General features: G+C 39.0%; 1 protein-coding gene across 3 annotated transcripts in view; it reads left to right on the forward strand.

Moving 5' to 3' along the window:
• LOC117375286 (neuronal-specific septin-3-like) overlaps window positions 1-26,695 on the forward strand; it is a 48,839-nt gene extending 22,144 nt beyond the window's left edge. For 2 of the 3 annotated variants that reach the window (XM_055223755.1, XM_033971583.2), the window contains exons 2-11: window positions 9,373-9,574; window positions 10,871-11,133; window positions 12,730-12,858; window positions 17,088-17,169; window positions 18,475-18,612; window positions 19,573-19,690; window positions 20,843-20,938; window positions 22,821-22,917; window positions 23,860-23,911; window positions 25,078-26,589. In XM_055223755.1, the coding sequence (XP_055079730.1) occupies window positions 9,373-9,574; window positions 10,871-11,133; window positions 12,730-12,858; window positions 17,088-17,169; window positions 18,475-18,612; window positions 19,573-19,690; window positions 20,843-20,938; window positions 22,821-22,917; window positions 23,860-23,911; window positions 25,078-25,273 (1,373 nt within the window). In that variant the 3' untranslated portion in view covers window positions 25,274-26,589. Of the gene's footprint in view, window positions 1-2,358; window positions 2,456-9,372; window positions 9,575-10,870; window positions 11,134-12,729; window positions 12,859-17,087; window positions 17,170-18,474; window positions 18,613-19,572; window positions 19,691-20,842; window positions 20,939-22,820; window positions 22,918-23,859; window positions 23,912-25,077 lie in introns of those variants that run through there. The other variant, XM_055223754.1, reaches the window with a different exon arrangement.
• The last annotated feature ends 243 nt before the right edge of the window (window positions 26,696-26,938 follow it).

Consider the following 26,938-nt stretch of genomic DNA (forward strand, 5'->3'; position numbering starts at 1 on the left):
GGTTGGATTCCTTCATTCAAAACAGTGAGTGTATTTATTTTGAATGTCAGTGCTTTGTTAAAGATACACAATGGAACTTTTCTGTAACCGCTTGCTTAATGTTATTTCTTTGCATGTAATTTTCCTCAGTAGGGTATTCAACTTTTCTATCTCTATGGACACAAGTAAGTGGCGCTTTACCATGCTAAGTTACAGTAACGTCTGTGGAGAGGCGAGCCCGTTCACAGTTGCAATTCATGTTTTTCGAGGTATTTTTAAGCAACGAAAACACCTTTAACTAAATAAATGGTTCGTTTAATGCCATACTGTGGAATATTCAATGGAAATCATGCAGTAACAGGTGGCAGACCCTCCACAAGAAAAGTTACAGAGTGCAGCTTTAAGGCTATGTTTGTGTTGCAACATTAAGGCTTGTGTATGTAAATTGTGCATGATCTGTAGTATTCAGAGCCATTATTTAGGCTAGAAAGCGGATTGGTCAAAGTGTCACAACAGCAGAACAAATCCATTAGGTTCATTAGGTCTTTTGATAATTTATTTTAGGAGATTTTAGAAACACAGGAAACATGAAAACAAACTTGGTCTGAAAAAGAATCTAAAAAATAACAGCAGAACAATCCAAGAAATCAAACTTTAGTTTTCATGCTTTTGGTGAGTTTGGGGAAAATATTTCACATGTTCTACCTTAAAAATATTTAGAAAAATGCAAGTTTCACCTCAACAACAGACAGACAAACAACAGAACTGAACATTCAGAAAGTAAACAGTTGATGTGAGTAACAGAGCCAATTTGACCACAGAATGAAGCTCAGAGAGGCGACTTTGGATTAATGGATTAATGAACACTTTCTTTATTTCCTGAGGGGCAACTTATGAAACAGAATACAAGTTTAGACGTGTTTTTGATGAGGGGACAACAATATAATATGGTTAAAATGTTCAAAAAGCCAAATTTTGGTCTGTTTGGATGCTTCACCTTTGGCACTGCCCAAAAAACATTGCTGCCCCGTGATTGGTCTGGTCATCCTGCGACTCAAGACGTGTACAAAATGAACTCTTTTGAACTTAAGAACAAAAGTCACAGTAATTCTTAGACACGGTTTAGTCCTAGTTTGGTCTCTGTTTACTCCTCGCCCCTGATATAAACCTGTTTGGTCCTAGCCCAGGTTTAGTTCTGACTTGAATTCCAGTTAAGTCCTTGATTTGATGTCGTTGTCTGTGTGGTTGTGAATGCAGTAGTAGTAGTAGTAATAGTAGCAGTATAATTAGCAATAGTATTTTCAGTTGTAGTGTCTGTGGTGGTAGTAGTAGCAGTAGTATTTGTGGCAGCTGCAGTGGTATCTGTGGTAGTAGTGATGAGCTGGGGGTGTCTGACATTTTTGGGTTATAGTAGCAGTAGTAGTGGTTGAAGTGTTAGTAGTTCTAGTTATGCAGGTGGAAAAAAAGTGAAGTAGCTTTGTAGTAGTAGTAGTAGTAGTAGTAGTAGTAGTTGTTGTAGTAGTAGTGACATTCCTGGCGGCCTGTGATCAGTCTTTTTAATGGAGAGGTTTACAGCCAGTCCAGTCAGTAAAAGCATGTGGCTTGGAACAGACACAAATTTGAAGTATTTTTTTCATGTTAAAGGGCCTGTACCTGTTTTTTCCCCATGTATTTGAGCAAAATGTGTCTTGTCCCAGTACACATATATTGTATAAGCAGCTTTTTAGGTCAAAATAAAGTAGCAGTAAGTATTTTATTGTCAGGAAGTGTACGTTTAGCATGCTATCTGTTGTTAGCTTTACTGTGACTGCAAAACTCTGCTCTGGTCTCTGAAAACCGTGAAAAGCGCTTATAAACTCATCATTGTGAATAATTAGGATGTTCAGAATGCATGAAGTAAGTGAGGAGTAACTTTGGACCACTGTAAATCGTTAAAATAGGTACCGTGCCTTTAATTAGCACTGATTAAATGTTCAGAATGAAAATGTTCAGCCATTTTTATTTGTTTTAATGATACAAAATAAAATAAAACATCTGGGTTGAGCTATATGAGGAAAAAAATGCACTTTTTTCCTCTTATCGTCAAGCCAACCACTTAAAGGATTGCACCTGTAGTTTAGTCTTCTTACGCTGGGACATCCTGCTGACCGGAGGCCCGGGAGCAGGCGGAGATCGGGGGAGGAGGGGGATTAGCAGAGACCTATCTGATTTACATGTGAATGAACCACCCCCCTCCCCCCCTTTCTGTCCTCTCCCGCGCCCGAGTGCCCGTCCTGGGGAGAGAGAGAGAGCGTCCCGGCCTCTCTGAGTGTGGAGCTACTTTAGTCTGGACGAGAACCAGGACTAAGACCAGGACTGTGGACTGAGGACGGGGAGCACAGACCCTGCGTCCCACATGAAATGAAGGCAGGAGGCTCCCAGGGACAGTGCGGAGGTTCTGGAGAGGGGGGCGGCCCAGTTCGGTGCATGGGAGCAGGTAGGAGAGTGTATCCAGCCCATGTGGTTCAGGCCTGGGCTAACAAAGGCACATACTCAGAGGTATTCTGGGGGTATGGTACTTTCAGACTGCTAATGCTGTGACTGTGATGAACTAAAGCACTGTGTTACTCTTCGAAATGTTAAATACTGCTCTAAGTAAGACAACTAGTAGTAGTGGTAGTAGTGGTAGTTGTTATTATTGTAGTAGTTGTAGTTTTGGGTCCTGAACTGGTGCAGCAGTATTTGTACTATTAGTGAAAGAGCGAGTAATGATTTCAGTAATATCGTAACTAGATCAGAGTATAGTATTGCTTGAGTTGTTGTAGTAATACTTTTAGTTTGGGATACTGAACTGGTGATACTTGACTTGTTGATTTTTGGCAGTAGTATTTAGTACTTTTAGGTGTACAACTGGTGTAGTAGTATTTGTAATTGTACTAACATTAGTGGCAGAGCTAGTTGTTAGTAACTTTGTAGTTAGATATTTGAGAGTATTGTTACATTAATATTGGCAGTAGTGGGAGTTGTAGTAGTTGTACTATTTGTGGTAGTAGCGGCAGTAACATTTGCAACAAAGTAGTAATGATATTTTTGTAGTAGTAGCAGTATTTTGTTTGTTTTTGTTTTAGTATTTTGTGGTAGCAGTCATTTTGAATAGTGTACTCATGATATTTGAGTTGTAGTAGTGGAAGTATTAATATAACTGTTAGTAGTTGTAGTTATGGAGGTGAAATAGTTGAAATACATTTGTTGTAACAGCACTAACAGTACTTTTTGTAGTAATTGATATTGTAGTAGTAGTAGTAGTAGTAGTAGTAGTAGTAGTAGTAGTAGTGGTAGTAGCGGTAGTAGTAGTAGTAGTAGTAGTAGTGCTAAAATGCAGTTGAACTAGTAGCAGTAGCTTTGTCAGTTGGAGCATGAACATATTCACTATTCACTATTTGTGCAGGTGCTGTTTCCTATTAGAAGTATCTAGAAGTAGTAGTAGCAATAGCAGTACTATTTAAAGTTGGATGTGGGAGTTAGAGATCTCTCACTGACAATAGCGGTAATACAACTAGTGTAGCATTAGTATTTATTCTAGTACTTTTAAAATACTACCACTTCTAGCCATCTGTAAGTACTCAGTAGACTTGAATGTACTTCTCAGACCTCAGCAATATATTGTACAGTGTAACAGTACTCTTACCCGAGTAATATATTACAGTGTAGCAGTACTCTTACTCGAGTAATATATTACAGTGTAGCAGTACTCTTACTTAATGTTGACATATGAAATGATTTGAACATTTGTGTTTCTTTCACTGCTTTTTCAGATATGATTTAGTTTAGTTTCATTTTTGTGTCTGTCCTTTGAAAATACCACATTTTGTGCATTATTTAATGTTTTGTCCTTCAAATTACTTAAATTAATTATATTTAAATTATAAATCAGATGTTACAAGTTAAATGTGACAGTTACTCTTTAAGTCACTCTTCCTTGAGTAATAGTTTTCACAAATACTTAGTTACTCTTAGTTGAGTAATTTCTTGGACCACTACTTTGTAGTTCTACTTGAGTAATATTATTTTGAATTAACAGTGAAAAGTATGCCACATACTTGTATCGTGCTCTTATACTTGTTCTGATACAGCTCAGGATCAATATAAAGCTGTTGAGGAAAGGTTCATTTTTGTGCTGTGAATGTGACTTTTTTATTATCGATACCCGTATCTAGTTTCGATACTACTTTTAGCAACAATAAGTATCTGATTTTTGATACTTTTGATAACCCTAACTCACAGTAAGAATGCAGGTATATTAGGGCATTAAAAGTACACAAGAAAGGGACTCTAGATAAACATATTAAATGTCATCCCAGGTAAAACACCTCCATGAGGAAACCCCCCCACTAGAAAAGTTATCCGGTGCATCTTTAAGCCTAATTTTAGGTTAGTGAAACCCAGTAATTACAGACTTATTAAGCATAAACCCTGGATTTAGCTGTCTTTTGGTGAAAGTTTAGCTTCTACAAGTCCTGACAGTTCAAACCCGGGTTGATCAGATGAGGAAGTGAGCAGTCATAAGCACTTCCTGACAAGGGTCATTTGTTGACTAATATCATCTGTCATATTTCTCGTCAACAGGAAAACTGCACCAAACTTAATCTATGTAAGACAGAACCCAACTGAACAGTATTAATGAGTCTGGAGATAAACATATGAATTTATATTAAAATCACTCTATTTAAGACATGCTTTGAATTGAATTTGTTTTCTATGATGAAAAACACTAAAAAGCTGGAAAAGAATTGATATGAAAATAACAAGAACAGAAATGGAGTCTGACCTTTTAAAAGCCTAATTTTTCTTGAAAAATGTCTTTTCTTTCTTTTAGAGTACTTGACCGCTGATTAAAAAAAAAAAAAAAAAATGCATGTTATTATTCATTCATATAGTTATTTACTTATTTGTTTGTTTATTTATTTGTTTGTTAGCACAGAAGCTACATTTTATCCATTGTCTCAAGGCAGATCAAAACACATTCAGTTAGATAAGAACACGTTATACACACACAGACACACACAGACACACATCAGAGACATCACAAAGGACAACGAAAATAGAGACTGTTTACAAAGTTTGTCAGTTCAAATCATGCTCCTGATATAAGCAGAGTAATGTCTGTAGAGTAATCAGACCAACAGATGAATACTGTTGTTGTGTGCTGGGGCAAGACACTTAACACACATCTCTGTGCACTGGTAGGTGAAAGTATGTGTGAATGAGTGGTTACTTGCTATAAAAATGTAACTTTTTACCATCACAATCTAAAGATTTTTTTTTTTTTGATGGGGAGAATTCACCCACCTCTAAATATAGATTTAGTCAAGTCAATTTAAAAATGTAACATTTTGTCAAATTAAAGTCGCACTGTGGAACCATTTGCTTGTCTGCATATTATTGCTTTGCATGGAATGCTGAGAGTGACATCAAACTTTATCTCCATGGAGACAAGCAGGTCATACCACCAAGTTACAGGTCAGATCCGTGGAGAGGTGTGCCCCACTTACAGTAAGAAGCTATTCATTTTCAGTATTTTTAGCAACAAAAACTAAATAAAATAATTGAACGTTCATGAAGACAGGATGACGGCCAACCCCAACCAGAGAAGCCTTTTATATTTTAAGAATGAAATAATATTCTAAATTTAAAAAAATAACAGTAAAAAAATTATGCATTGACTGGAAATATTTTGTGAAATGTTCTGACGTAACCAGTTTTATTTTGTTGAATCAGTTTTTCAGAGCTTTCAACCACGTTGTAGTAGTTCCCCTTGTAGTAGTTCCCCTACCCTCTGAAGTTGTATTTGGAGTGATTTGTGCATTTTTTAGCAATCTTTTTAATGCCATTTTGCCGATCAACCCACGTTTTCACCTCCACCGGTACATGCCCACTGTGACATCTTTAAACTAGACTAAACTACTGTCTAAATCGTATGGGTCAGATGAGTAAAGTAGTTTGAAGTTGCAATAGTTTCCTGAGGGTGTAAAGGGGGAAGTGTGCACACAGGCTGTAGTTTTAGTTCCTGGGGACATTTGAACATTTGGACACATGTCTCCTGGTCTTCATTAAAGGACGAAGTGAGAGTGAGACATCTTCAAGACATGTCTTCTCACTTCTGTTCTGACATGTCCAGTGTATAAACATCAAAATATGAATAAAATCTAATGACATGCTTTTGTTATGGTTAGATTTATTTAGAGAATTCAAATCTAAGACTGATAATCTAATCCAAACTCCAGCATTACCGTCTTTTAAACAGAATAAGAGACCCACCATGGTGACGCAGGGAGGGCATCTGGCACACAGGAGTAGCTTTTACACAAAATAAGATTCAGTGGTAGAAGTACTCTATTTTGTTAGTTAAGTAACCTTTTTACAGTTTTAAACACATCAAAAACAGAGCTAGTTCATTTTAAAGGGTTTGTAGTGGTTTTATCTTTATATTTCCATGGATTTATACAGTTGATTTTAGCACAGAAAGTTACATACTGTACCTTTAAGTAAAATCTAGGTTCCTAAAAATGTACTTGTACTTCTATACTTTACTTTCCACCACTGATGAGACCACAGGACACAGGGACATCACGTTTAACCTATGGTAATGTTAACTGTCTCTCAGCACACCTTCCTCTGTCTGACACCCAGCCCCCGAGACGCTCAGGACAGGGTGAGGGTGAGAAGAGGGGGGAGGAAGAGGAGGAGGAGGGGGCATCTATTCACTGTAAAATCACTCATTCAGCTGAAGAAGAGTGATGAAGTGGGAGAGTCTTTAGAGCTGGCCTCAAATGGAGAGACTGAAGGAGGAAAGACGGAATCCAGCAGGGACAGACGTCACCATGGTTACTGAATGAACTTCAATTGAGGATGTGAAGTTCAGAAGTCGTTACTAGTTGAAGTGCATAAGACATGTTTTCAGCTTTTTTTAAATCTGCAGATGTTGTTGTGTGGTTGGATACATGTGTCAGATGCCCTCCCATCCTCTTATATCCATGTGTGTCAGATGCCCTCCCATCCTTCTGTATCAACATGTCAGATGCCCTCCCATCCTCCTATATCCCTGTATCAGATGCCCTCTCATCCTCCTGTGTTCCTGTGTGTCAGATGCCCTCCCATCCTCCTGTATCCCTGTGTCAGATGCCCTCCCGTCCTCCTGTATCCCTGTGTATCAGATGCCCTCCCATCCTCCTGTTTCCCTGTAGTGTCAGACTAAAATGGGGGCAGGTTAATCTCTCGTTAATCTGCAGATGTTGTGGTTTGGTTGTAGAAACGTGGCGGGAGAATGGACCTTGAAAACATTTGTGGGTTCGACTTTTGGAGAGTAGTTCGCTATAATGTGTGTGGTTGTATTTACTGTCAAGTGCAGTAGTGTTGTCACGTTGTGTCCAATCAGAACATGCCTGTGCACCTGTTTCTGGATTAGCCCTGCCCACTGCTTTAATCAACACTGTTATGTGTGAGAGCTAATCCGGTGTTAATGCTAACACGCTCACACTTATTCCACACTCTGCACTCGCTTTGCCAACCCTGGATTTGTTATGTAATAAACTGAGACGTCATTTTAAGATAAATATATTTTGTTTTTTTTAATGTGGGGTTTGGGTTTGCTATTTCAACATATAAACTTTGAGGTAAACACATAAATGTCCAATCTGCACCTAAAGATGTTATATTTACATTTAATCAACCTGCATCCATTGATTTATATGAAACACTGTAACATCTAGTGTCACAATATTAAAAATTCAAACTCAATTCTCGATACTCAATACCGATACCACAATGAATATTAAAAAACGCTATATTTAGACTATTCAAATTGTAGTACTTTCTTTTCTATTATCACGGTCTTATACTTGTTCCGATGCATCTTAAGCTCATTCTAAAGATCTTCAGGAAAGATTCATTTCTGTCCTGTGAATGTGACTTTTTTAGTATTGATACTTGCTCAAATGAGTATATAGTTTCAGTACTACTTTTAGTATGGTTTTATATCTGATTTATCAACATGTTGGCTCCAAAACAATATGTGATGTGATGTATTCATGAGTAAACTATAGGATTTTTTTGCTCTAGTCATTTGCAGTGTCTCACCTTAAGGGGCCTTTATGCAAAATATTCTACCACTATAATGTCAGTCTTTCACATTGCATGATTTAACATAATGTTGTTTATGTATTTAATTATTGAAAAGCACATTAATTTATCTGAATTCAAGAAAAAAAACAAACGTAAAGAGAGGGAGCAAAACCTAGCTGTCAGTAGCTGTTGAAGTTTGTTTAGCTGCGTGGAGGTGAGATAGAGACCAGAACTGATCAGATTGAGTCTGGGGTGTGAAACAACACTTTACTTATCACCGTTTATTAACAGCTGATGACATCACAAGGTGGCTCTGACTGGTGTGAGCTCTGTAGACGGAGAAAGACTGAAACTTTTGTGAATGAAACAAAACACAACTCCAGATATGAGTTTGGTATCGAAACAAGATTAAGTTATTTAGTACAACATAGCAGCTTTAATAATTAGAATGCCACATATTTATTTTTGTCAGAGTAAGTGAACACTTCTCTGCCAGAGCTGGACATCATCACACACACACACACACAAGCACACACACACAGGGAGCGGGCAGATCCTCTTAGTGTCACTGCTCTCCACGTGCGCACTCAGACGGGCGCTGACAGGGAGATCACGACCCTGAACTATCCCTCACAGCCAAAGAGGAGCGCGTCTGTCCTAACACCGGATAGGAACAGGACTGTACTAACACCTGACAGGAGCGGGACTTTTTGAACACAAGATCAGAAAAGATATTCAGGTCTTTATAATGCATCAGCAGTTGTTGTTGTAGGAAAGCAGTTCCGATTTAAAAAGTACTTGGAGAAACTGTAATAAAAACTTGAATGACCCAAAGAAAACAATATATGGAAAATAAATATATTATCTGAGACTGTTTGGTATAAATACGAAAGCCTCTTCTCTGCATGTGCATTGACGAGAGAAGCAGTATTGAAGTTGCTGTATAATGATGAGAATGAGTCTGGTGAAGGACAGCGGACTTTAAAAAAAACACACACAGGAGCTTTGTGGAGTACCACCTGATGACATCATGCAGTAACAGTATTTTGAGCTCTGCAAAGGGACAGACTAAAAAACAAAACAATAGACTGTGTATGTTTTTGATGATAATACAGAATTATAATGTGGTTAAAATGAATATTAATCAGAATATTGGAAAACAGAAGAAGGTGTGGTGCTGTTGGTGAATGTAATAGTGTCAAAAATAATTATAATATAGAAAAAAAATTGTTTGTTTTTTTTTGTTTTTGTTTTTTTTTAACTAATCTAAACCTATACATGTGATCTGTTCAGACAGTGCTGGAGACCTGGAGCGTGACGTCCCCATGGAGGACACAGATGCCCCACCCACTACCGTGACCACTGCCTCCTCTACAACCCCCTCCACAACCACCCCCATTCCAACCGCCCCCACAACCAAGAGCAACCACTCTGAGCCTGGATATGAGGACGGACAGGACCAAAACCACTGTGGAGACCAGCAGAGAGAGCAGAGGTGGGTGGATGAGCCAAAAACTGTCCTTAAATCCAGGGGGGGACAGGGCCTTTTCTGTGACCGACCCTAAGCTCTGGAATGCTCAACCCCCCACAGCCCAACAGCCCCCACAATGACAGAGAGTGTTTAAGTCTTGTCTTAAGACCCACTTTTATTCTCTGGCTTTGAACATAGAAGGAGATGTGGGGTCCTCTGTGTCTCTTATTTTATTTGTATGACTTCTGTTGATTTGATTTATTTATATATATTTTATATAGCCTGCTTTTATAGATTTTCTTTGTTTTTTTATTACCATTAGTATTAGTAGTATTATTCGTATTATTGGTTTTACTATTGTGTAGCACCTTGAAAACTGACTGTTTATGGAATGTGCTATACAAATAAAGTGGATTGGATTGGAAAAAGGTTTACTATGTAACTTTTTTGGTGGGAGGTCTGCCTCCTGTTTGTCTCCATTTTTTAGCAATTAAATTTGAGATCTGAGAGAATGACCTCACCACCTTCTAAAATCTGAAAGCCACTAATTAAAGAACAGTCTTGGCAAAGCTATAACATGTCCATGGAGATTAATCAGAAAAGTTACATAGTGCGTCTTTAAAGCCATACTGTGGAACAAATCAAATGTTCTACAGTAGGGCTTTAAGTAACAGATCATATTTATTAGAAGTAACCAGTTTACAAGAGCGGGAATTGATACTTGAAAGAAAAGTAAAGTAAAGGTGCCAGACCTGAGTTTTACTGTCTTTAAAAGTTTAATCATCATTTTAAGCGGTTTGCAGTGGTTCAAAATGATTCCTCACTCACCTTATGCATTCAGAGCATCCTAATTATTCACTGCATGCAAGAGTGTACTTTCTGTACTTATTTCTCACACACTGAAACACTATATAATTAGACGCACACAGCCCACAGTGGATTGATTTTGACCTCAAGAGCTGCTTATGCAACATATCCGTACTGGGGCAAGACATATTTTGCTCAAATACATTGTGAAAAAAATCAGGTACACACTAAAATAAACATGCTACCTCTGAAAGTTACACAGTTTTGCTTTAAAGACGGGGTATTTACTTCTGTGGGGTATTGATTGCTAATACATGATATATTTAAATCACCATGTCACATTTTATTGTTTTGAAAATGCAAAACACCGTGTTAACATGTTTTATCATTTTCAGGAGAGATCGCTAAATTACTCAATGTTATAACACGGTAGAAAGCTCAAACACATCAATTTTGCATAATACCCCCTTTTTTAAGATGTAAGTAAATAAAGAAAACTTCCATGTCTTACAGGGAGGTGATCATGCCAGCCCTAAATGACCACAGTGAGGGGCCCCCAGGAGACAGTGAGGGGCCCTGGGACTCTAGCAGGGCCCAGCACCCGGAGAATGGTGTGCACCTGGAACCCCAACCCGCACACTGCTCTTCCCCTGACCAGGACATGAGCTACATTAGCGGGGCAGACCTGTTCGGATACGTGGGCATCGAGGCCGTCCTGGACCAGATGAGACACAAAACCATGAAGGCCGGTTTTGAGTTCAACATCATGGTGGTTGGTGAGTGTCTTGCTCAAGGGTACAATGGGAGTGTCATAAAACAGAATTTAACTCACCATCCTTCTGATGCTATAACTGGGATGGGCGTTTTGTGACATCGATGAATTGTCACAAATGTGGACTCTTTGGAATGACAAAATTTCAGAAAATATTTATGTGATATTCAAACTCTTTTTTGTGTGGGTCTTTTTGCAGTATGTTAACCTGGTCCATGCTAGATTTATACTTATAGCACTTTCTTACTTACTGTGAGTGGGCTTGCATCTCCACAAATCTGATTTCTTCTTATTCTTATTTGGCCTGGAGGAGGGCCTTATCCTGCTTGTTCCCATGGAAATGTTGTTGGTTATAATATTCCACAGTTGATCTGTCTCCATGGAGAATATATGGAAGTATGATTTTAGCTTGGAATCCATGGAAATATGCAGGTGACGTGTCTTCTCCAGAAACTTGCATACTTTACCTTTAACATCAGTGAATCTATCTGGAAAAAGAATGTGTTTATCTTGTCTCATGAGTTAAGTGTGCACAAGTGTGCACGATCTGAGCAGGCGACACAAATTTTGAAAAAAGAAGTTGGTCCACACAACACACATATTCCTTACACTTTATTTCTGTCACCATGTTTCAGTTCTTCATCAGATATGAAAAGTAGTAATCAACACACCTATATGCAGCACACTTGATTGCATAGTCACATGACAATGTAGAGTCAAATACAATATTGTACAATCTTGCCAAATGTCAAATATCTTATATATAATTTTGAATATTGAACTCTACACATCTGCAAATCTATGTGCCCAAATCTGTCACAGGAAGTGCAATGCCTCAAGGAGGAAGTGGTTTCCTACTTCCTGTTCCATATTCTACAACATGCTGATAATGTTGGCCACTAAAATGGGTACAACAACCCTCCAGTTAGAGGGTACAGACAGCCTTGTAAATATTTGGGGTAACTGCGTATTTAGACATAGTAAATACCAATTCTGACACCATGGTGATAGTAAAAACACTCCATCTTTACACAATAGAATGTGATTTTCAACATTAAGTGGTAGTACTTTCTTTTCTATTACCATGTGGCTTTATATCTGTGTAATCCTTCAGTTGTCCAGGTAGGTTCCACAGTGGTCCATGGGTGTTTACTAGTCTATGTGTCTTATACTTGTTCTGATACAGCTCAAGATCATGCTAAAGGAAATGAGGAAAGGTTCATTTCTGTCATTTCAATGTGATTTTTTTAGTACCAATACCTGCTCAAATGAGTATTTAGTTTCCATACTACTTTTAATATGGACTAGTATTTGATTTGCAATACGTTTTTGACCACTATGGAACCTACCTGGACAACTGAGGGATTACACAGATATAAGGCCACGTGGAAATAGAAAAGAAAGTACTACCATTTAAAGTGGAAAATCACATTCTATTGTCTAAATAATGAGGGGTTGTTTTTTTTTTCTTCATCGTGGTATCAGATTCAGTATTAAGTATCGAATCTATTCCTTAGTATCAAAATCGATTTTGAAGTTTTAGTATCATGACAACGCTAGTTCTTAATACTAATCCTAAACTACTGTAATGCGTGCGCAGGTCAGAGCGGTCTGGGGAAGTCCACACTGGTAAACACTTTGTTTAAGTCTCGAGTGAGCCGAAAGTCCTGCTCCAGCCTGCACCAGGAGAGGATTCCAAAGACTGTCCGCATCCACGCAGTCAGCCACAGTGAGTACCACAACCACTCAGGGACTCAGTGTACTGTTGTGTCCTGTGGCAAGGCACTTCAGCCACATGGCGTAGTATGGATGTGGTGTGTGTTGGTGGTGGTTAGAGGGGAAGATGGTGCAGCCTCACTTCTGTCACCTCCAGTTCACAACTCCCATAGGACCCATAGAGCACAGACATTTAAACACAATCAGTAACATTTTAAATTTCATCTGATATGAAATAGGGAGCCAGTGCAGGTCGCACAGCACAGGTGTGATGTGCTCTTTTCTCTTGTTTTTATCAGCAGACAAGCTCCAGTGTTCAGGACATTTTGCAGGCGCTGCAGGGAGCCCTGGTCCAGCCCCATATACAAACTATTACAATAATCCAGACGTAATATTACAAATGTGGGGACTGCTTTTTCAAAATCTGCCTGGAGAAGGTAAAGCCCTACCTTCTCCAGGCAAGATTTTTAGCAAAGAGCCTCAATTGAATGAAGCTGGACTTTATGACAGAGCTAATGTGTTTGTCCAGTTTGAACATAGAGTCCACAAGATTCCACACCAGAGGGCAACAATAAGGGGATAGAGGACCAATCACAATGACCTTACAATGACAATGACTTTAGATGAGGAGGCAGGGGGAGAAGCAGGGCAAGAAGCCAGGGCGAGGAACAAGAGGTCCCTGGGAGGAAAACTGTCCGGTGGAGCTGTGACAGAGACATAGGGAGATGCCCACCCCGGGCGGAGAGATGTGTCCAGCAGTAGCTCAGAAGCAAACAAGGAGTTCTGCTGCTGAGGTCATGGAGGAGGAAGGTCGAGGTCAGGAAATCGTCTTTGTAGTCCAGTGGTAGAAGCTTGATTGGTGATGGGCTGCAGGTGAGTAGTGGGTGGTAACATTGGTGAGGGTGGTGCCAGACTCTCCGCCCAGCTCCAGACACACAGACACTGAAGGGAGGGGGGAGACAGCACAAGAACCCACACGGGAAAAAAATGAAATCCTGACAAAGGTCCAATAGAATCAAGAATTAAATATTAAACACACATGAATCACTCTAAATACAACTTCAGAGAGTAAATGAGAAGGGAAACAATTATAACAATGTTAAAAGCGCTGAAAAGTCCATTTTGCACTGTATGTCTCTTACAGTTGTAAAATATCTCATGAGACACTTGTTTACATAGTGTTCTCTCTGCTCAGAGGCGTTTTGACCAGGATTCTGACAAGTGATACAGCAAACTGAATATTGCCAGAGGACAGCTTCAAATACACACACTCATGTAGAACTTGTCAAATTTACGAGGTCATAAACTAAAATCCACTACATGTAACATCTGCGACCTGAGTGAGGTACTATGTTTGAATTTTGAACAGGATTATGCCCATATTTAGACATTAGACTAAACCTGACTTGGATCTTGAACCGTACAGTGCTTTCATATGACACAGTTTACTCAGTCTATCACTGATTGCTGAGTGCTAGCACACACACACACACACACACACACACACGTCTCTCTCTCTACCCCTCATACATACACACACACACACACACACACACACACATGCTCCCAGAAAGTGTCTGAAAAAGGTAAAGAATGTGGAGAAGGGTCCTGGTTTGTCCCACCTGTGAGATGCCTGACCTCCAGTGTCCACTCTAGAGAAACTAGAAAAGATCATACATTTTAAGTTCCTTCATTTGGGCTGAACAATTTTGATTTTTCTGACAAGCATTGTGATTAGATTAGCAATTTATGTTTGTTCACAATTTAAATGCATCCAGGAGGACTGACAAAAGACTGAAATCTGAAATGATAAAGTAATTCAATCACATTTCAGAACTTGTTTGTACAGAGTTAAACTACTCGGTTAGCAGTTTTTATGCAGAATAAGACACGAGATTTTGTTGTTTGTGAAGGAAATTATGGTACTTAAAAAATACAGTATTTGTGTCCATTCAAATCTCTATTTCTATTTGATTATGATTAACCTTGTAACCCTGCTTTCAATATGATGGATAGTTTGGGGTCAGAAAGACAACACAAATTACAAGAACAATCTTATAATTCCGATTTCCCCAATCAACCCAAAACAATAGCTCAAATCCTCCAACTAAGGCAGTCCTGACCAAGACTAGCTCAAGATCCCTACATCAGCATTCTCCACACTACATTTTGCAGTTCCTGGTACATTTTTTTGTTGCCGTACCCGTTTGATGTATTTTCACCACCAATTACATCTGGTTAGTTACATTTCCTTAAGTAACTTTTATAGTTTTACTCCTACTTACTACTTGAATAATATTTTACTTCACTATTTTACTGCACTGTTTCACTTCAGTACTAGTTTTCCTAAATACTTTTACTTGAATACAATTCTTGGCTGCTCTACCCACTTCTGATGTTCACACAGAGTAGGAAATGGGACTGGAGCCACACTTTGGTTACTTTTTTTTTTTTTAGCTTTTTAGCCTTTGATGGCACAAATACATGTACAACACTGCCTTTGTTGGAAAAAACACGTTTCATTCATTCTCAAACAAACTTTTATCAGTCAAGTTAGCCTCACTTTCACCGACTGCTGTGCAAACTTGATCAAGAGGCATGGGTGTCTCCGTGTGTCTATTGGACTGGAGGTTGTTGGTACTGTTATGAGTGAAATGAGTCTATAGAGGTTCATAGAGTCTGTGGGGGCCATAGGAAATTTCTGTGTGCTGACCCATACCGGGGCCCATGGTCTGAGGGCCGCTTTGTCCTGTGACTAAGTAAAGTGAAGCTGTCATTACGTGAGATCAGGTGACAGGAGCAGCGTTTACACACAGGTTAGGTCTTAAGTCTTATAGAGGGTGTTATTAGCACAGTGGGTGAGGGGAAACCAGGAGGGAGGGGCTTATGGGAAAGATGTACAGCTGACTCCGTGACATAGAGGTCAAGTGTCCTGCATATGCACCAGGCTGTAGAATTCTATTTCCATGAATTCAAATAACAAATTAACTAAGTAAATAATTCAATATATATTAAATGAACTGTGCTGTTACAGTTTTATAACCATATATACAACCACAGCTGAACCTGGGTTGCCAAGTTTTTCTCATTTTCAGTTTATAGACTCCTGTGAAAGTCTTTTTTTTTTGTAATTAAGAATAAGTCAGAATTACAATTGTAAAAGCTGAAGTTCAATCTGTCAACTGGACAAAAAGTTTGCTGCTCATCCAAGCCGCTTCTTCACTTCTGGTCAGATTGTTGGTGGACACTGCCTTATATCTGTCTGAAGGGAGGAGCTAACTACACTGAAACTGTAAACAACTTTTGTTTACTGTTTCGGTATGTAGGCTAGATCTAGTGGGCTACCCTAAGTGTGAACTGAGACTGGGACCTACTTAGCATAATCATTCAGCGTAAACGAACCTACTGGCTAGCTCTTTTGTTTTCTTTGGGTCTGAGGATGGACTTATAAATTGGAGATACATTATGTCTCAGGCCCCTCTCCTGTTCAAGGACAGATTGTCTTCCTTACACTAATGGCAGACAATACTTTGTTTATAGCTCGGGGGTTTGTCCTTTGGGTGAACCAGTTTCTGTCTTAAAGTGTTTGTAGGTTTGAAATAGACCAGAATTTCAAACTGTCTGATAATTCTCTGAAGTTTTTCAGACATACCCGCTGTGTAAGGAATAGTTACACCTTTCCTTCTAGGTTCAGATTCCTTGCTTTCCTGTTTTTTAGCTCTCTTAGATCTATTGAAGGCCCATTTTGGATATCCACAAGCAGAGAGGGCTTTTTTAGATGGTGTGAATCAAACAGCAGGTATTTGTCAGTGTGTGTGGGTTTCCTGAAAACTTCTATCTGGAGTCTCCAAAGCTCAAAATGCTCTGTTTCACCTTGTGATGTCATCAAGTCATACTTTTCAAATTAAAAGCTACCTTTTACCTTTTGTTCAGTAGAAATTGGCAATTGCAGGGCTAAAATGATTCAACTGATTCTAGTAAAATGTATGGAGTTTAAAAACACAGTGGAGCCCTTGTATTACCATGACATCACAAGGTGGAATGGAATGTTTCCCATTTGAAAGAACCTAAATATGCTAAAATATTTGTGTGTTAAACATGTTTAGAAATAGTCACCACTGAGTGTGACTGTGGTTTCAATGATTAATGCAATCTGAAGAGATGTTTTGTGTGAAAGGTCTATCACTCACTTTACTACAGCCTGGACTTCTAACACACCTCATGTCCTTTTGCTGTGTGCAGTGATTGAGGAGAAGGGTGTGAAGATGAAGTTGACCGTGGTGGACACTCCAGGCTTTGGAGACCACATCAACAACAACAATTGGTGAGCACAGAGCTACTGGCTGAGGAATATGTCAATGTACTCACTACTCAAACTATTTAAATCAGCGTGAAAAAGTAACTATAGACATGTACCAAAAATACATATTTAGAGTACTATTTTGAGTGACTGTATACTGAAATAAAAATTGAATACAGATATGCTATGCTAACGTAACATCACGTAACATCACTGATGTTTACTGTGGTCTTACTTCTTCATCACAGTTCACACCGTAGAACTAGCAAACATATAATATATAACATAAACTCTGGCTGATATTACATATACACACAAAATTGCATATGAACGCATAGAAAATATACATACCACTTTGGCCTGCAAGGAAGCAAACCAGTGAACCGAAAACTTTATATTTTACTTTTCAATTGTTTCTTAAAGTGCTCTGTCGAGTAAGACTTTGCATTAGCGTAAAAGGGTGAACCAGAACACAGGAAGTAGTTTTCGAGACCTTAAACTAGACTTATGATAAACTAAACATTTATAGTATTGTTCCAAATGAAAGGTTATCTTATGGCCTTATAAATGAAGGGGAAATAAATAAGGGGAAATTAAATATGAAATGTATAAAAGGAAACAAGTCAAGTACTTTTTCTTACAGGTATTACAAACACACCAATCATGTATAATCAGCCATTACATAACATATTTATTCAACTACATAGACAACGAACTGAGTAAGTGTCTGGTATGTTAACGTACGATATTAACAGTTAATCAGATAACTAAAGTAAAAAAATAAGCTAACAAATTTACTCTCGATCTCACTCCAAATCACTAAATCCATTAACTTCTTCATCCTTGGTCTCACTTCTGAACAACTCCCCCTGCCCCAGAAGTAGATGATGCGCCGCTTTCGCATCTGAGTATAAGTCACACCCCCGGACAAACTATGAAAAAAGTGCAACTTATAGTCTGGAAAATACAGTTCTTTATTTTTACACTATAATATAATGCAATACAATGTGAAAATATACTAACTATTCTGAATACAATACCCCAATTAGGCAATATAAATTACATTTTAATGCGGATATTCAGTATTCTTCCCATCACTGCACACTATGAAGAAAAAATCAATTATTACTACTTATTTCATATTAAAACAAATAACCAAAACACCATCTGACATTTTTACTACTGTTCTTTTTTTAACAAACCACCTACATAATCAAATGAAGTTGCTTAGCCTATTAGTTCAAATAAGTGCATTTGGTCATGAGTCTTTTTTTAACATTGTCATCTATCCATACGTATCTTATCTTGCTTTGTGCTGTTGTGTTGCAGCTGGGAGCCCATCGTGTCCTATGTGAATGAGCAGTATGAGAAGTACCTGAGGGAAGAGCTCAACGTGATGCGCAAGCGCCGCATTCCTGACACCAGGGTGCACTGCTGTGTCTACTTCCTTCCCCCCACTGGACACAGGTTTGACCACACCTTTACCTCTGTCAGTCATTCATTTAAATACAGACCATGGATTCATATTGGGAAATAATGATCTGGCAATATATACAATATTCTTGACCATATATAATAACGATCACATTCTGGGCTCTAGAATATGCCTTGGGTCCTTGCGCCCTCTGCTGGCATTTTGTAAACATGAAGTTCTTTTGCATATATATCTGTATAACGTTGTTCCCTCACCAACAACACACCTGAAGAGGTTTTCTATGTCATCTGTGCATGCTTGAGTAATCTAGCAATCCCTCGATCCCTATTTGAACCCTCCTTACAGTTAACTGTAAGATTCTGTGCAAAGCTCAGCCCACAAGCCTACGTCATTCATGCTCCCACATGGACATTTTTCATAAATATAGGCTACAAAAGTATGATACAAAAAACAATACACAACTTCACAAACCTGATGTGACCTGCTGCACTCAGAGGGTCAAAAATGAAAGTGAAACTTATGAATAAAAGTTAACATTGTGATCTAAATGTGTTAGCAATTAATAGCTCAGAGAAGTAAAACTTGGCTAATTGGCTTAATATTATAGGCTTTCTGAATTTAGAATGTTGCATTAAATTAAATGTTTTGTTTTTTGTTTTTCAACAAAATAAATATATATATAAGGAAAACCCACAAAATGAACCGAAAATGTAGTATTAATGTCTTAGCACTACTTGCTAAATGTCAATAAAAATACAAGACTACAGATTAACAGAAGTGATTTTATCTGCCCCAATCTCCATTAAATTCTTTAGGCCTACAGAATGGCATTTTGGCATTTGGTTACAGCCTACAGTAGCCTTTGTGCTCAGAAAATGAACAACAAGAATAACTTGGCTGTGTTTCCTCACACCACAATGCTACAATAATTACAGATAACTACTGTCATTTACTTTATAAATGATGCTAAATATGGTTCTGTTTGTTTGTAGGTTACGGGCCATAGACTTGGAGTTCATGAAACACTTGGGGAGCATCGTTAGCATTGTGCCAGTCATTGCTAAAGCCGACACGCTAACTCTGGAAGAGCGGCTCGACTTTAAGCACAGGGTGAGTTCATTCTACCCCTTCACTGGTGTGGCTAACGCTAACCTGCTAGTAGCACTGTGGTCTGATGTAGCTAATGCTAACCCATCTGTAGCACTGTGGTTCAAGCCCCAGGGTCCAAACATGGACCCTGGGCATGGCCCATTGAATGGCCCATGGCCCATTGAAATCAATGGGCCATGCTCAATGACGCATGCCACGAGTTTAGCCTTTAGCGGCTAGGTACATCTGGTCCTACCCTGCCCATGGACCGTGCACAGTTGAGCTGTTTCCCATGAGACTTTGCACAACGAGAGCATGTGGAGCGGCCGCGAAGAAGGCAAGGAAATAATAAAGAAATTACAAATGATAAATTATGTTTATGCTTCCAGGAGCTTCTGAACCATGTTCTAAACCTGCGATTCATTCATGACTTTCGCATTCAGTTCGCATCACTCATATGCTCGTTCATGTCATAACACGTGGCCGTTCTAACCAACCAGCATTTGAGCTTAGCTGGAGTGGACATAGAGTGTAGCCGAAGCTAACGATTAAAAAGCATTTTCTTTTAAGACGACAGACGGATTTTGAGCTCAGAAAAAGTTTATGATCTGAAAATAGGTAAAAATCGCCACAAAAGTGGACCTTTGTGAAAGTTAGGGGTTCCCTGTCAGTCCCTGACAGCCGAACAAGAGCAGTTTGTGATTACATTGTGCTCTATGAGAAAAATCCTTTCTGGGCAGGAGGGATTTTTTTGTTGTAGTACCAATGCAAATCCAACTTGAGACAGCTCTAAGCAATACCCTATCCAGTTGTTTTAACAGATCCATGCTGTGCTCTGGTGTGGCTTATGCTAACCCATCTGTAGCATTGTGGTCTTGTGTGGCTAACGCTAACCTGTCTGTGGCACTGTGGTTGGTTCTGGCTAACGCTAACCTGCCTGTAGGTTGATAAACAAAAATAAATACAAAACACATTAAAAGAAAAAAAAATGCCTCAAATATAATTTGTGAGAGGAAGGTTTATGTTGTCCATATTCTTGATATTGTGTTTGTAGTTTTAATTACCTTTTTATTTTCTTTAACACTGTGGTGTGGTGTGGCTAATGCTAACCCGTCGTTAGCACTGTGGTCTAGTGTGATGTGGCTAATGCTAACCCGTCTTCTCATGATACAGATCCGGCAAGACCTAGCGGCTAATGGCATCCAGGTGTACCCCCAGAAACAGTACGACGAGGACCCTGAGGAGAGCATTCTCAACAACAGCATTAGGGTGAGCACTGAGGGCACAAAACACTATAAATCAGTCCAAACAAATGTATCAACTCCAATGCAATGTTTAGCTTTAGAGCTAACCCAAACACAATCTGTGTTATCAATTATCTCTGGTATTCAGTGTAATCAATAACACAACACCATTTCTCTATGGTGTCACCACTCTTTGATAGTTCAATAAATAAATTAATGCAGTGGCATAAATCAAATCTAAACTGGTTCTAAACCTGATCTAAGCTGGATTTAAACCAGGTATATACAGTGGGGCAAAAAAGTATTTTGTCAGCCACCAATTGTGCAAGTTCTCCCACTTAAAAAGATTATAGAGGCCTGTAAATTACATCATAGGTTCACTTAAACTATGAGAGACAGAATGGGGGGAAAGAATCTAGGAAATCACATTGTAGGATTTTTTATGAATGAATTGGTAAATTCCTTGGTGAAAAAAAGTATTTGGTCACCTACAAACAAGCAAGATTTCTGGCTCTCACAGACCTGTAACTTCTTCTTTAAGGGGCTTGTCTGTCCTCCACTCGTTGCCTGTATTAATGGCACCTGCTTGAACTCGTTATCAGTATAAAAGACACCTGTCCACAACCTCAAACAGTCAGACTCCAACCTCCACTATGGCCAAAGAGATGTCACAACAAAATTGTGGAGCTGCACCAGGCTGGGAAGTCTGAATCTGCAATAGGTAAGCAGCTTGGTGTGAGGAAAGAGGTGGGAGCAATTATTAGAAAAAAGAAGACATACAAGACCACTGATAATCTCCCTTGATCTGGGGCTCCACGCAAAATTTCACCCCGTGGGGTCAAAATGATCGCAAGAACGGTGAGCAAAAATCCCAGAACCACACGAGGGAGCTAGTGAATGACCTGCAGAGAGCTGGAACCAAAGTAACAAAGGCTCCCATCAGCAACACACTACACCACCAGGAACTCAAATCCTGCAGTGCCAGACGTGTCCCCCTGCTTAAGCCAGTACATGTCCAGGACTGTTTAAAGTTTGCTAGAGAGGATTTGGATGATCCAGAAGAAGATTAGGAGAGTGTCATATGGTCAGATGACACTAAAATAGAACTTTTTGATAAAACTCAACTTGTGTCTGGAGGACAAAGAATGATGAGTTGAGTCCAAAGAACACCATATCTACTGTGAAGCATGGGGGTGGAAACATCATGCTTTGGGGCTGTTTGTCTGCAAAGGGACCAGGACAACTGATCCGTGTAAAGGAAAGAATGAATGGGGCCATGTATGGTAAGATATTGAGTGAAAACCTCCTTCCATCAGCAAGGGCATTGAAGATGAAACATGGCTGGGTCTTTCAGCATGACAATGATCCCAAACACACTGCCCGGGAAACGAAGGAGTGGCTTGGTAAGAAGCATTTCAAGGTCCTGAAGTGGCCTAGCCAGTCTCCAGATCTCAATCACATAGAAAATCTTTGGAGGGAGTTGAAAGTCCGTGCTGCCCAGCGACAGCCCCAAAACATCACTGCTCTAGAGAAGATCTGCATGGAGGAATAGGCCAAAGTACCCACAACAGTGTGTGAAAACCTTGTGGAGACTTACAGAAAACTGTCATTTCCAACAAAGGGGATATAACAAAGTATTGAGCTGAACTTTTGTTATTGACCAAATACTTATTTTCCACCATAATTTGGAAATAAATTCTTTAAAAATCAGACAGTGTGATTTTCTGGATTTTGTCCCCCTCATTTTGTCTCTCATAGTTGAAATGTACCTATGATGAAAATTACAGGTCTCTCTCATTTTCTTAAGTGGGAGAACTTACACAATTGGTGGCTGACTAAATACTTTTTTGCCTCACTGTACAAGGTCTATAGCAGGTCTAACAGTTTAATTGTATATGTATATGTAGGAGTGCATCCCCTTTGCAGTGGTGGGCACTGACAGGGAGCACCAGGTCAACGGCAACAAAGTCCTGGGACGCAAGACCAAGTGGGGAATCATTGAAGGTACGACCGACTCCCTACACCCATTGAGACCCAGTGACACCCGCTTACAAATGCTGACAACCAGTGACTTCCTCTGACACTTGCTTACACCCAATGACACTGATTTCTATAGTTTAAATATTTGGTTATTAATAGTGTGTACTTAATGCATTTATTCATCATTAACTTGCTATAAAATGATGCTGTGTAATTTTGTTGTTATGTTATATTTAACGTTCTAATAGGTTAGCATTAGCATTGACACACAAAGACGTACCTTTCTAAACACAGAAGTGTCCTTCAGTGAAGTTTTCCCGCAGCTCCCTGTCCACTGCCTGATCTGTCAGGGTTTATTGATTGTAGCGCGACTCTGGTAAAAAAACTCATAAACTTCTATAAATTTCTCAACTTTTCCATTTAGCAGTTATTGTTTTAACCACATTAGAACTACTTCAGTCCAGTGCAAAATGATATGCCTTGTAACGGTTCGCCCATATAGATTAATCTTAAATCACCAGCAGAGGCTGATATTTTGTTTGGCCCAACCAGCTGTCTAAATGAACATTATTTGCTTTATTGTAACTCAATTAGTCCAAAGAGGTTTCTGCACAAATGTGACCACTGCTTTTGTATCCAGTTTGTAGTAAAACAAGGGCGTGGTCGGGTATGTACTAAATTCAAATGAGGTACTTGGGGGTAAAATTACTACAATTGACCTTGCGTGTCAGCCCAAAAATATTGTCAGAGCTTATTGGCCATCCGTTTCTCTGGATTCTCAACAATCGTATTGACATCAGCCTTGGAAAAAAAAACTTATTGGTCGATCTATACTCAGGGATTAACTACTTTCACTTGTACATATTATTAAGGTTATGAAATTAATTCCTAATTCTAACATTTTTCTTTATCCCTGAAAGAAAAATAACAAACTTCCATATTCTCATGACTTTTGATTTTCCACAGTTGAAAACGCAGCTCACTGTGAATTCTCCCATCTGAGAGATCTGCTCATCAGGTCAGTACTACAGCACAAACTAATAAATATAGCTTATTCAGTGATTCTTATTACTCATGTGTGGGTGTTGCTTTCTCTTCCTCTTGAGACTTTTTGTCCAGTACACCACTTCTGGAAATATGTACTTACTAACTAACTAATAATATGTTTTTATTAATATTAATGTATGTGGTTCCCAGTTCATTATTGCTATAATGCATTCAGGAGTATTTACATTTGAATTTGGATTGACTACACCACTAGTACTCCTAATATTAGACAACAGCACCCCCTAATGGATGGTAGTGCTGCAAGTAAATGAGTGAAATTTGTGTAGTGTGGTTAAAGGAAGTGTATGTAGCCTGCGATCTTACAGTTTTAGAAAAGGTACTACAATCAAACCGAACTCTGATTAATGATTGGCTGCAGTTGCTGGGGTTTAGGTAGTGACCATTCAGAGCAGAGTCCTTTTAACCATATTTAGTTGCAGAAACTAGGGACCAGAGGCTTCTTTTGCTTTCTGATTGGATAACTGTTAATTGTTTTGGTTAAAACGGCAAATTATAATATAAACAACTTAATTAAGATTAAATCAGCATTACAGTTGTTATCAGTAAAAGCTACATTTGTTTTGAACATGTTTACCTTGTATCTGGGGACACAGAGAGGTCAGGTTTATAAAATGTTAAATAAAAACCTTATATACAATTCATTTTAAGTTTAATTTACAATCTAAATGTTAATACTTTTTTTTATTCATAAATACAAATACAAGAGTTAAGTTTCTGATATGTAGGCACTTCTAATGGTTTGTTGATCCCTTTGTTTTTATCCACTCTTTTTCTTACTACTACTGCTGCTGCTACTGCTGAATTAAGGTCTAGTCCCATTGTAGACCTGTTCAAGCCCGACTTTAGATCTGATAGTCTTGTTATAGACCTGGCTAAGATCTGGTGGTAGTCAGAAGGTGTTATTTTGTTACATGATAATGGTAAATGGCAATAATTACAGTGATATTAGCCATAAACCAGGTCAACCAATCTGAAGTCTGACAGTTAAACAGCAAATTCCACCATAGAATTCAGACGTATCCTTCAGCTCAGGTCAAACACTTAGAGAATCTTTTGTCTCAGTATACATTTGATGCATGATATCTGATCTAATTCGTGTGTCTGCTGTGTGGATAGGTCTCATCTCCAGGACCTGAAGGACGTCACTCATAACATCCTGTATGAGACGTACCGTGTTCGGAGACTCAACCAGGCCAACGTGGACTTCAGCGAGCTGGGTCTGCCCCCATCTGGGTCCCCCCTGTACTCCAGCATGTGCTCCACCCTCTGCTCCGGGACCCAGGACACATGTGAGGGCGAAAGCCAGCTGTGACCCGCTCATCTCCACGCATATTTGACCCCACCCATGTGTGGACGCCACCTCTTGCGACTCCGCCCCTGCACTCCTCAGACCTATCAGAGCAGAGAAAATCAGCTATAACCCCACCTCCTTGTAACTCTAGACCCCCAACACTCCGGGCCAATCAAATCAGAGAAAGTAACTAGTGACCCTGCAAATTGTCTGCTCTGGACCAATGAGAGCAGAGAGTTCCACCTGTGACCACGTTCCCACACCTCCCTGGACCAATCGCAACTTAAAGTGTGGTGCCTGTGACTCTGCCTTCTGTAGCTCCACCCATACAGTGCTCTAGACCAATGAGAGTAGTGAGAATCTCCTTTGTCACTCCCCCCTTGCATCAGGCCAATGAGAATAGAGATGGTCAACAACGTTCCACCCCTTATGCATGGACCAATCATAGGAGTGATACCCACCTGCGCCTCTGCTCCCTGCCATGCTCTGGGCCAGTCAGAGCAGAGAGTAAATATTTTGATGTTAGATAAAGACTTTGTAAAATTCCTCCCATGTTTTTATAATGGGAGTATAGTTAGTGATTGTTTTGTTTTTGTACATTTTAGATACTTTTCATAGAGATAATTTTCAAATCTTTGATAATTAAGACGTTTATGGAGCAAAGGATCCAGCAGCAGACTGGATCAACAACTGACTGTTACCGTGACAACAAAATAACAATCAGAGCAGTGCTGACTTCCACAAATCTATACGCAGTTTTTATATGCAATCTGATGCTATAGGTATGTAGATAATCAGCTATGAATGCAGAGTGACCAAACTGACTCAAAAGTGCTTTTACTTCATAAATATAAGATACAATGTACAATAATTTGTGTATTTTTAAAGAATAAACCAGAAATATTTGACAATGTAAATATATTTGTCAAAAGTTTTGTTGCACGCATGATTATTAACTACAAAATTGTACTACAAAATTAAATTACGTAAAAATTCTGTACCTGATTTTTCCCATGTATTTGACCAAAATGTGTCTGGCCCCAGCACAGATATATTGTATAACCACTCTTGAGGTCAAAATAAGTGTGTACTGTGTACTGTCTGTATCTAATTATAAAGCGTGTGCTAACATGCTAGTTGTTCATTTTACCATGATGGGAAAACTCTGCTCTGGTCTCTGAAAGTTGTGTAAAGCACTTTCAAATGTATCATGGTGAATAATTAAGATGCTCAGAATGCATAAGGTGAGTGAGGAATAACTTTAGACCCCTGCAAATCATTTAACATGACCTAGATCAATTTTTGTCACGTTCTGATTATTGTAAAAAATCAGGTACAGCACCTTTAAGTACAGTGAAAGTAAGAAATATGTGATGAAAGCATTCAAATGAGTGCAATTTTATTCAAAACATTTCTAAAATAAAAGTATGTCCTGTTATATTTGAGCAGCTGTGTGGTGTCCACTGTCTGTTAATAGTCAGTTAGTAATAATATATTATTATTAAACTATTATTCTGAACATTAGTTGCAGCCTTATTAGACAGTAGAATTCTCACCCATCCACTTGACCTCCCCGTGACCAGAGCACGCACAGAGACCACAGAGAGCCGGGTGTTCCAGTAGAGTGTTTATTGGCTGCATGTAAAGTTGTGCTGTACAGGGCTGTCAAACGCTGGAACCTCAGAC

Source organism: Periophthalmus magnuspinnatus, chromosome 8 (assembly GCF_009829125.3).
Source record: "Periophthalmus magnuspinnatus isolate fPerMag1 chromosome 8, fPerMag1.2.pri, whole genome shotgun sequence".
Taxonomy (NCBI): Eukaryota; Metazoa; Chordata; class Actinopteri; order Gobiiformes; family Gobiidae; genus Periophthalmus; species Periophthalmus magnuspinnatus.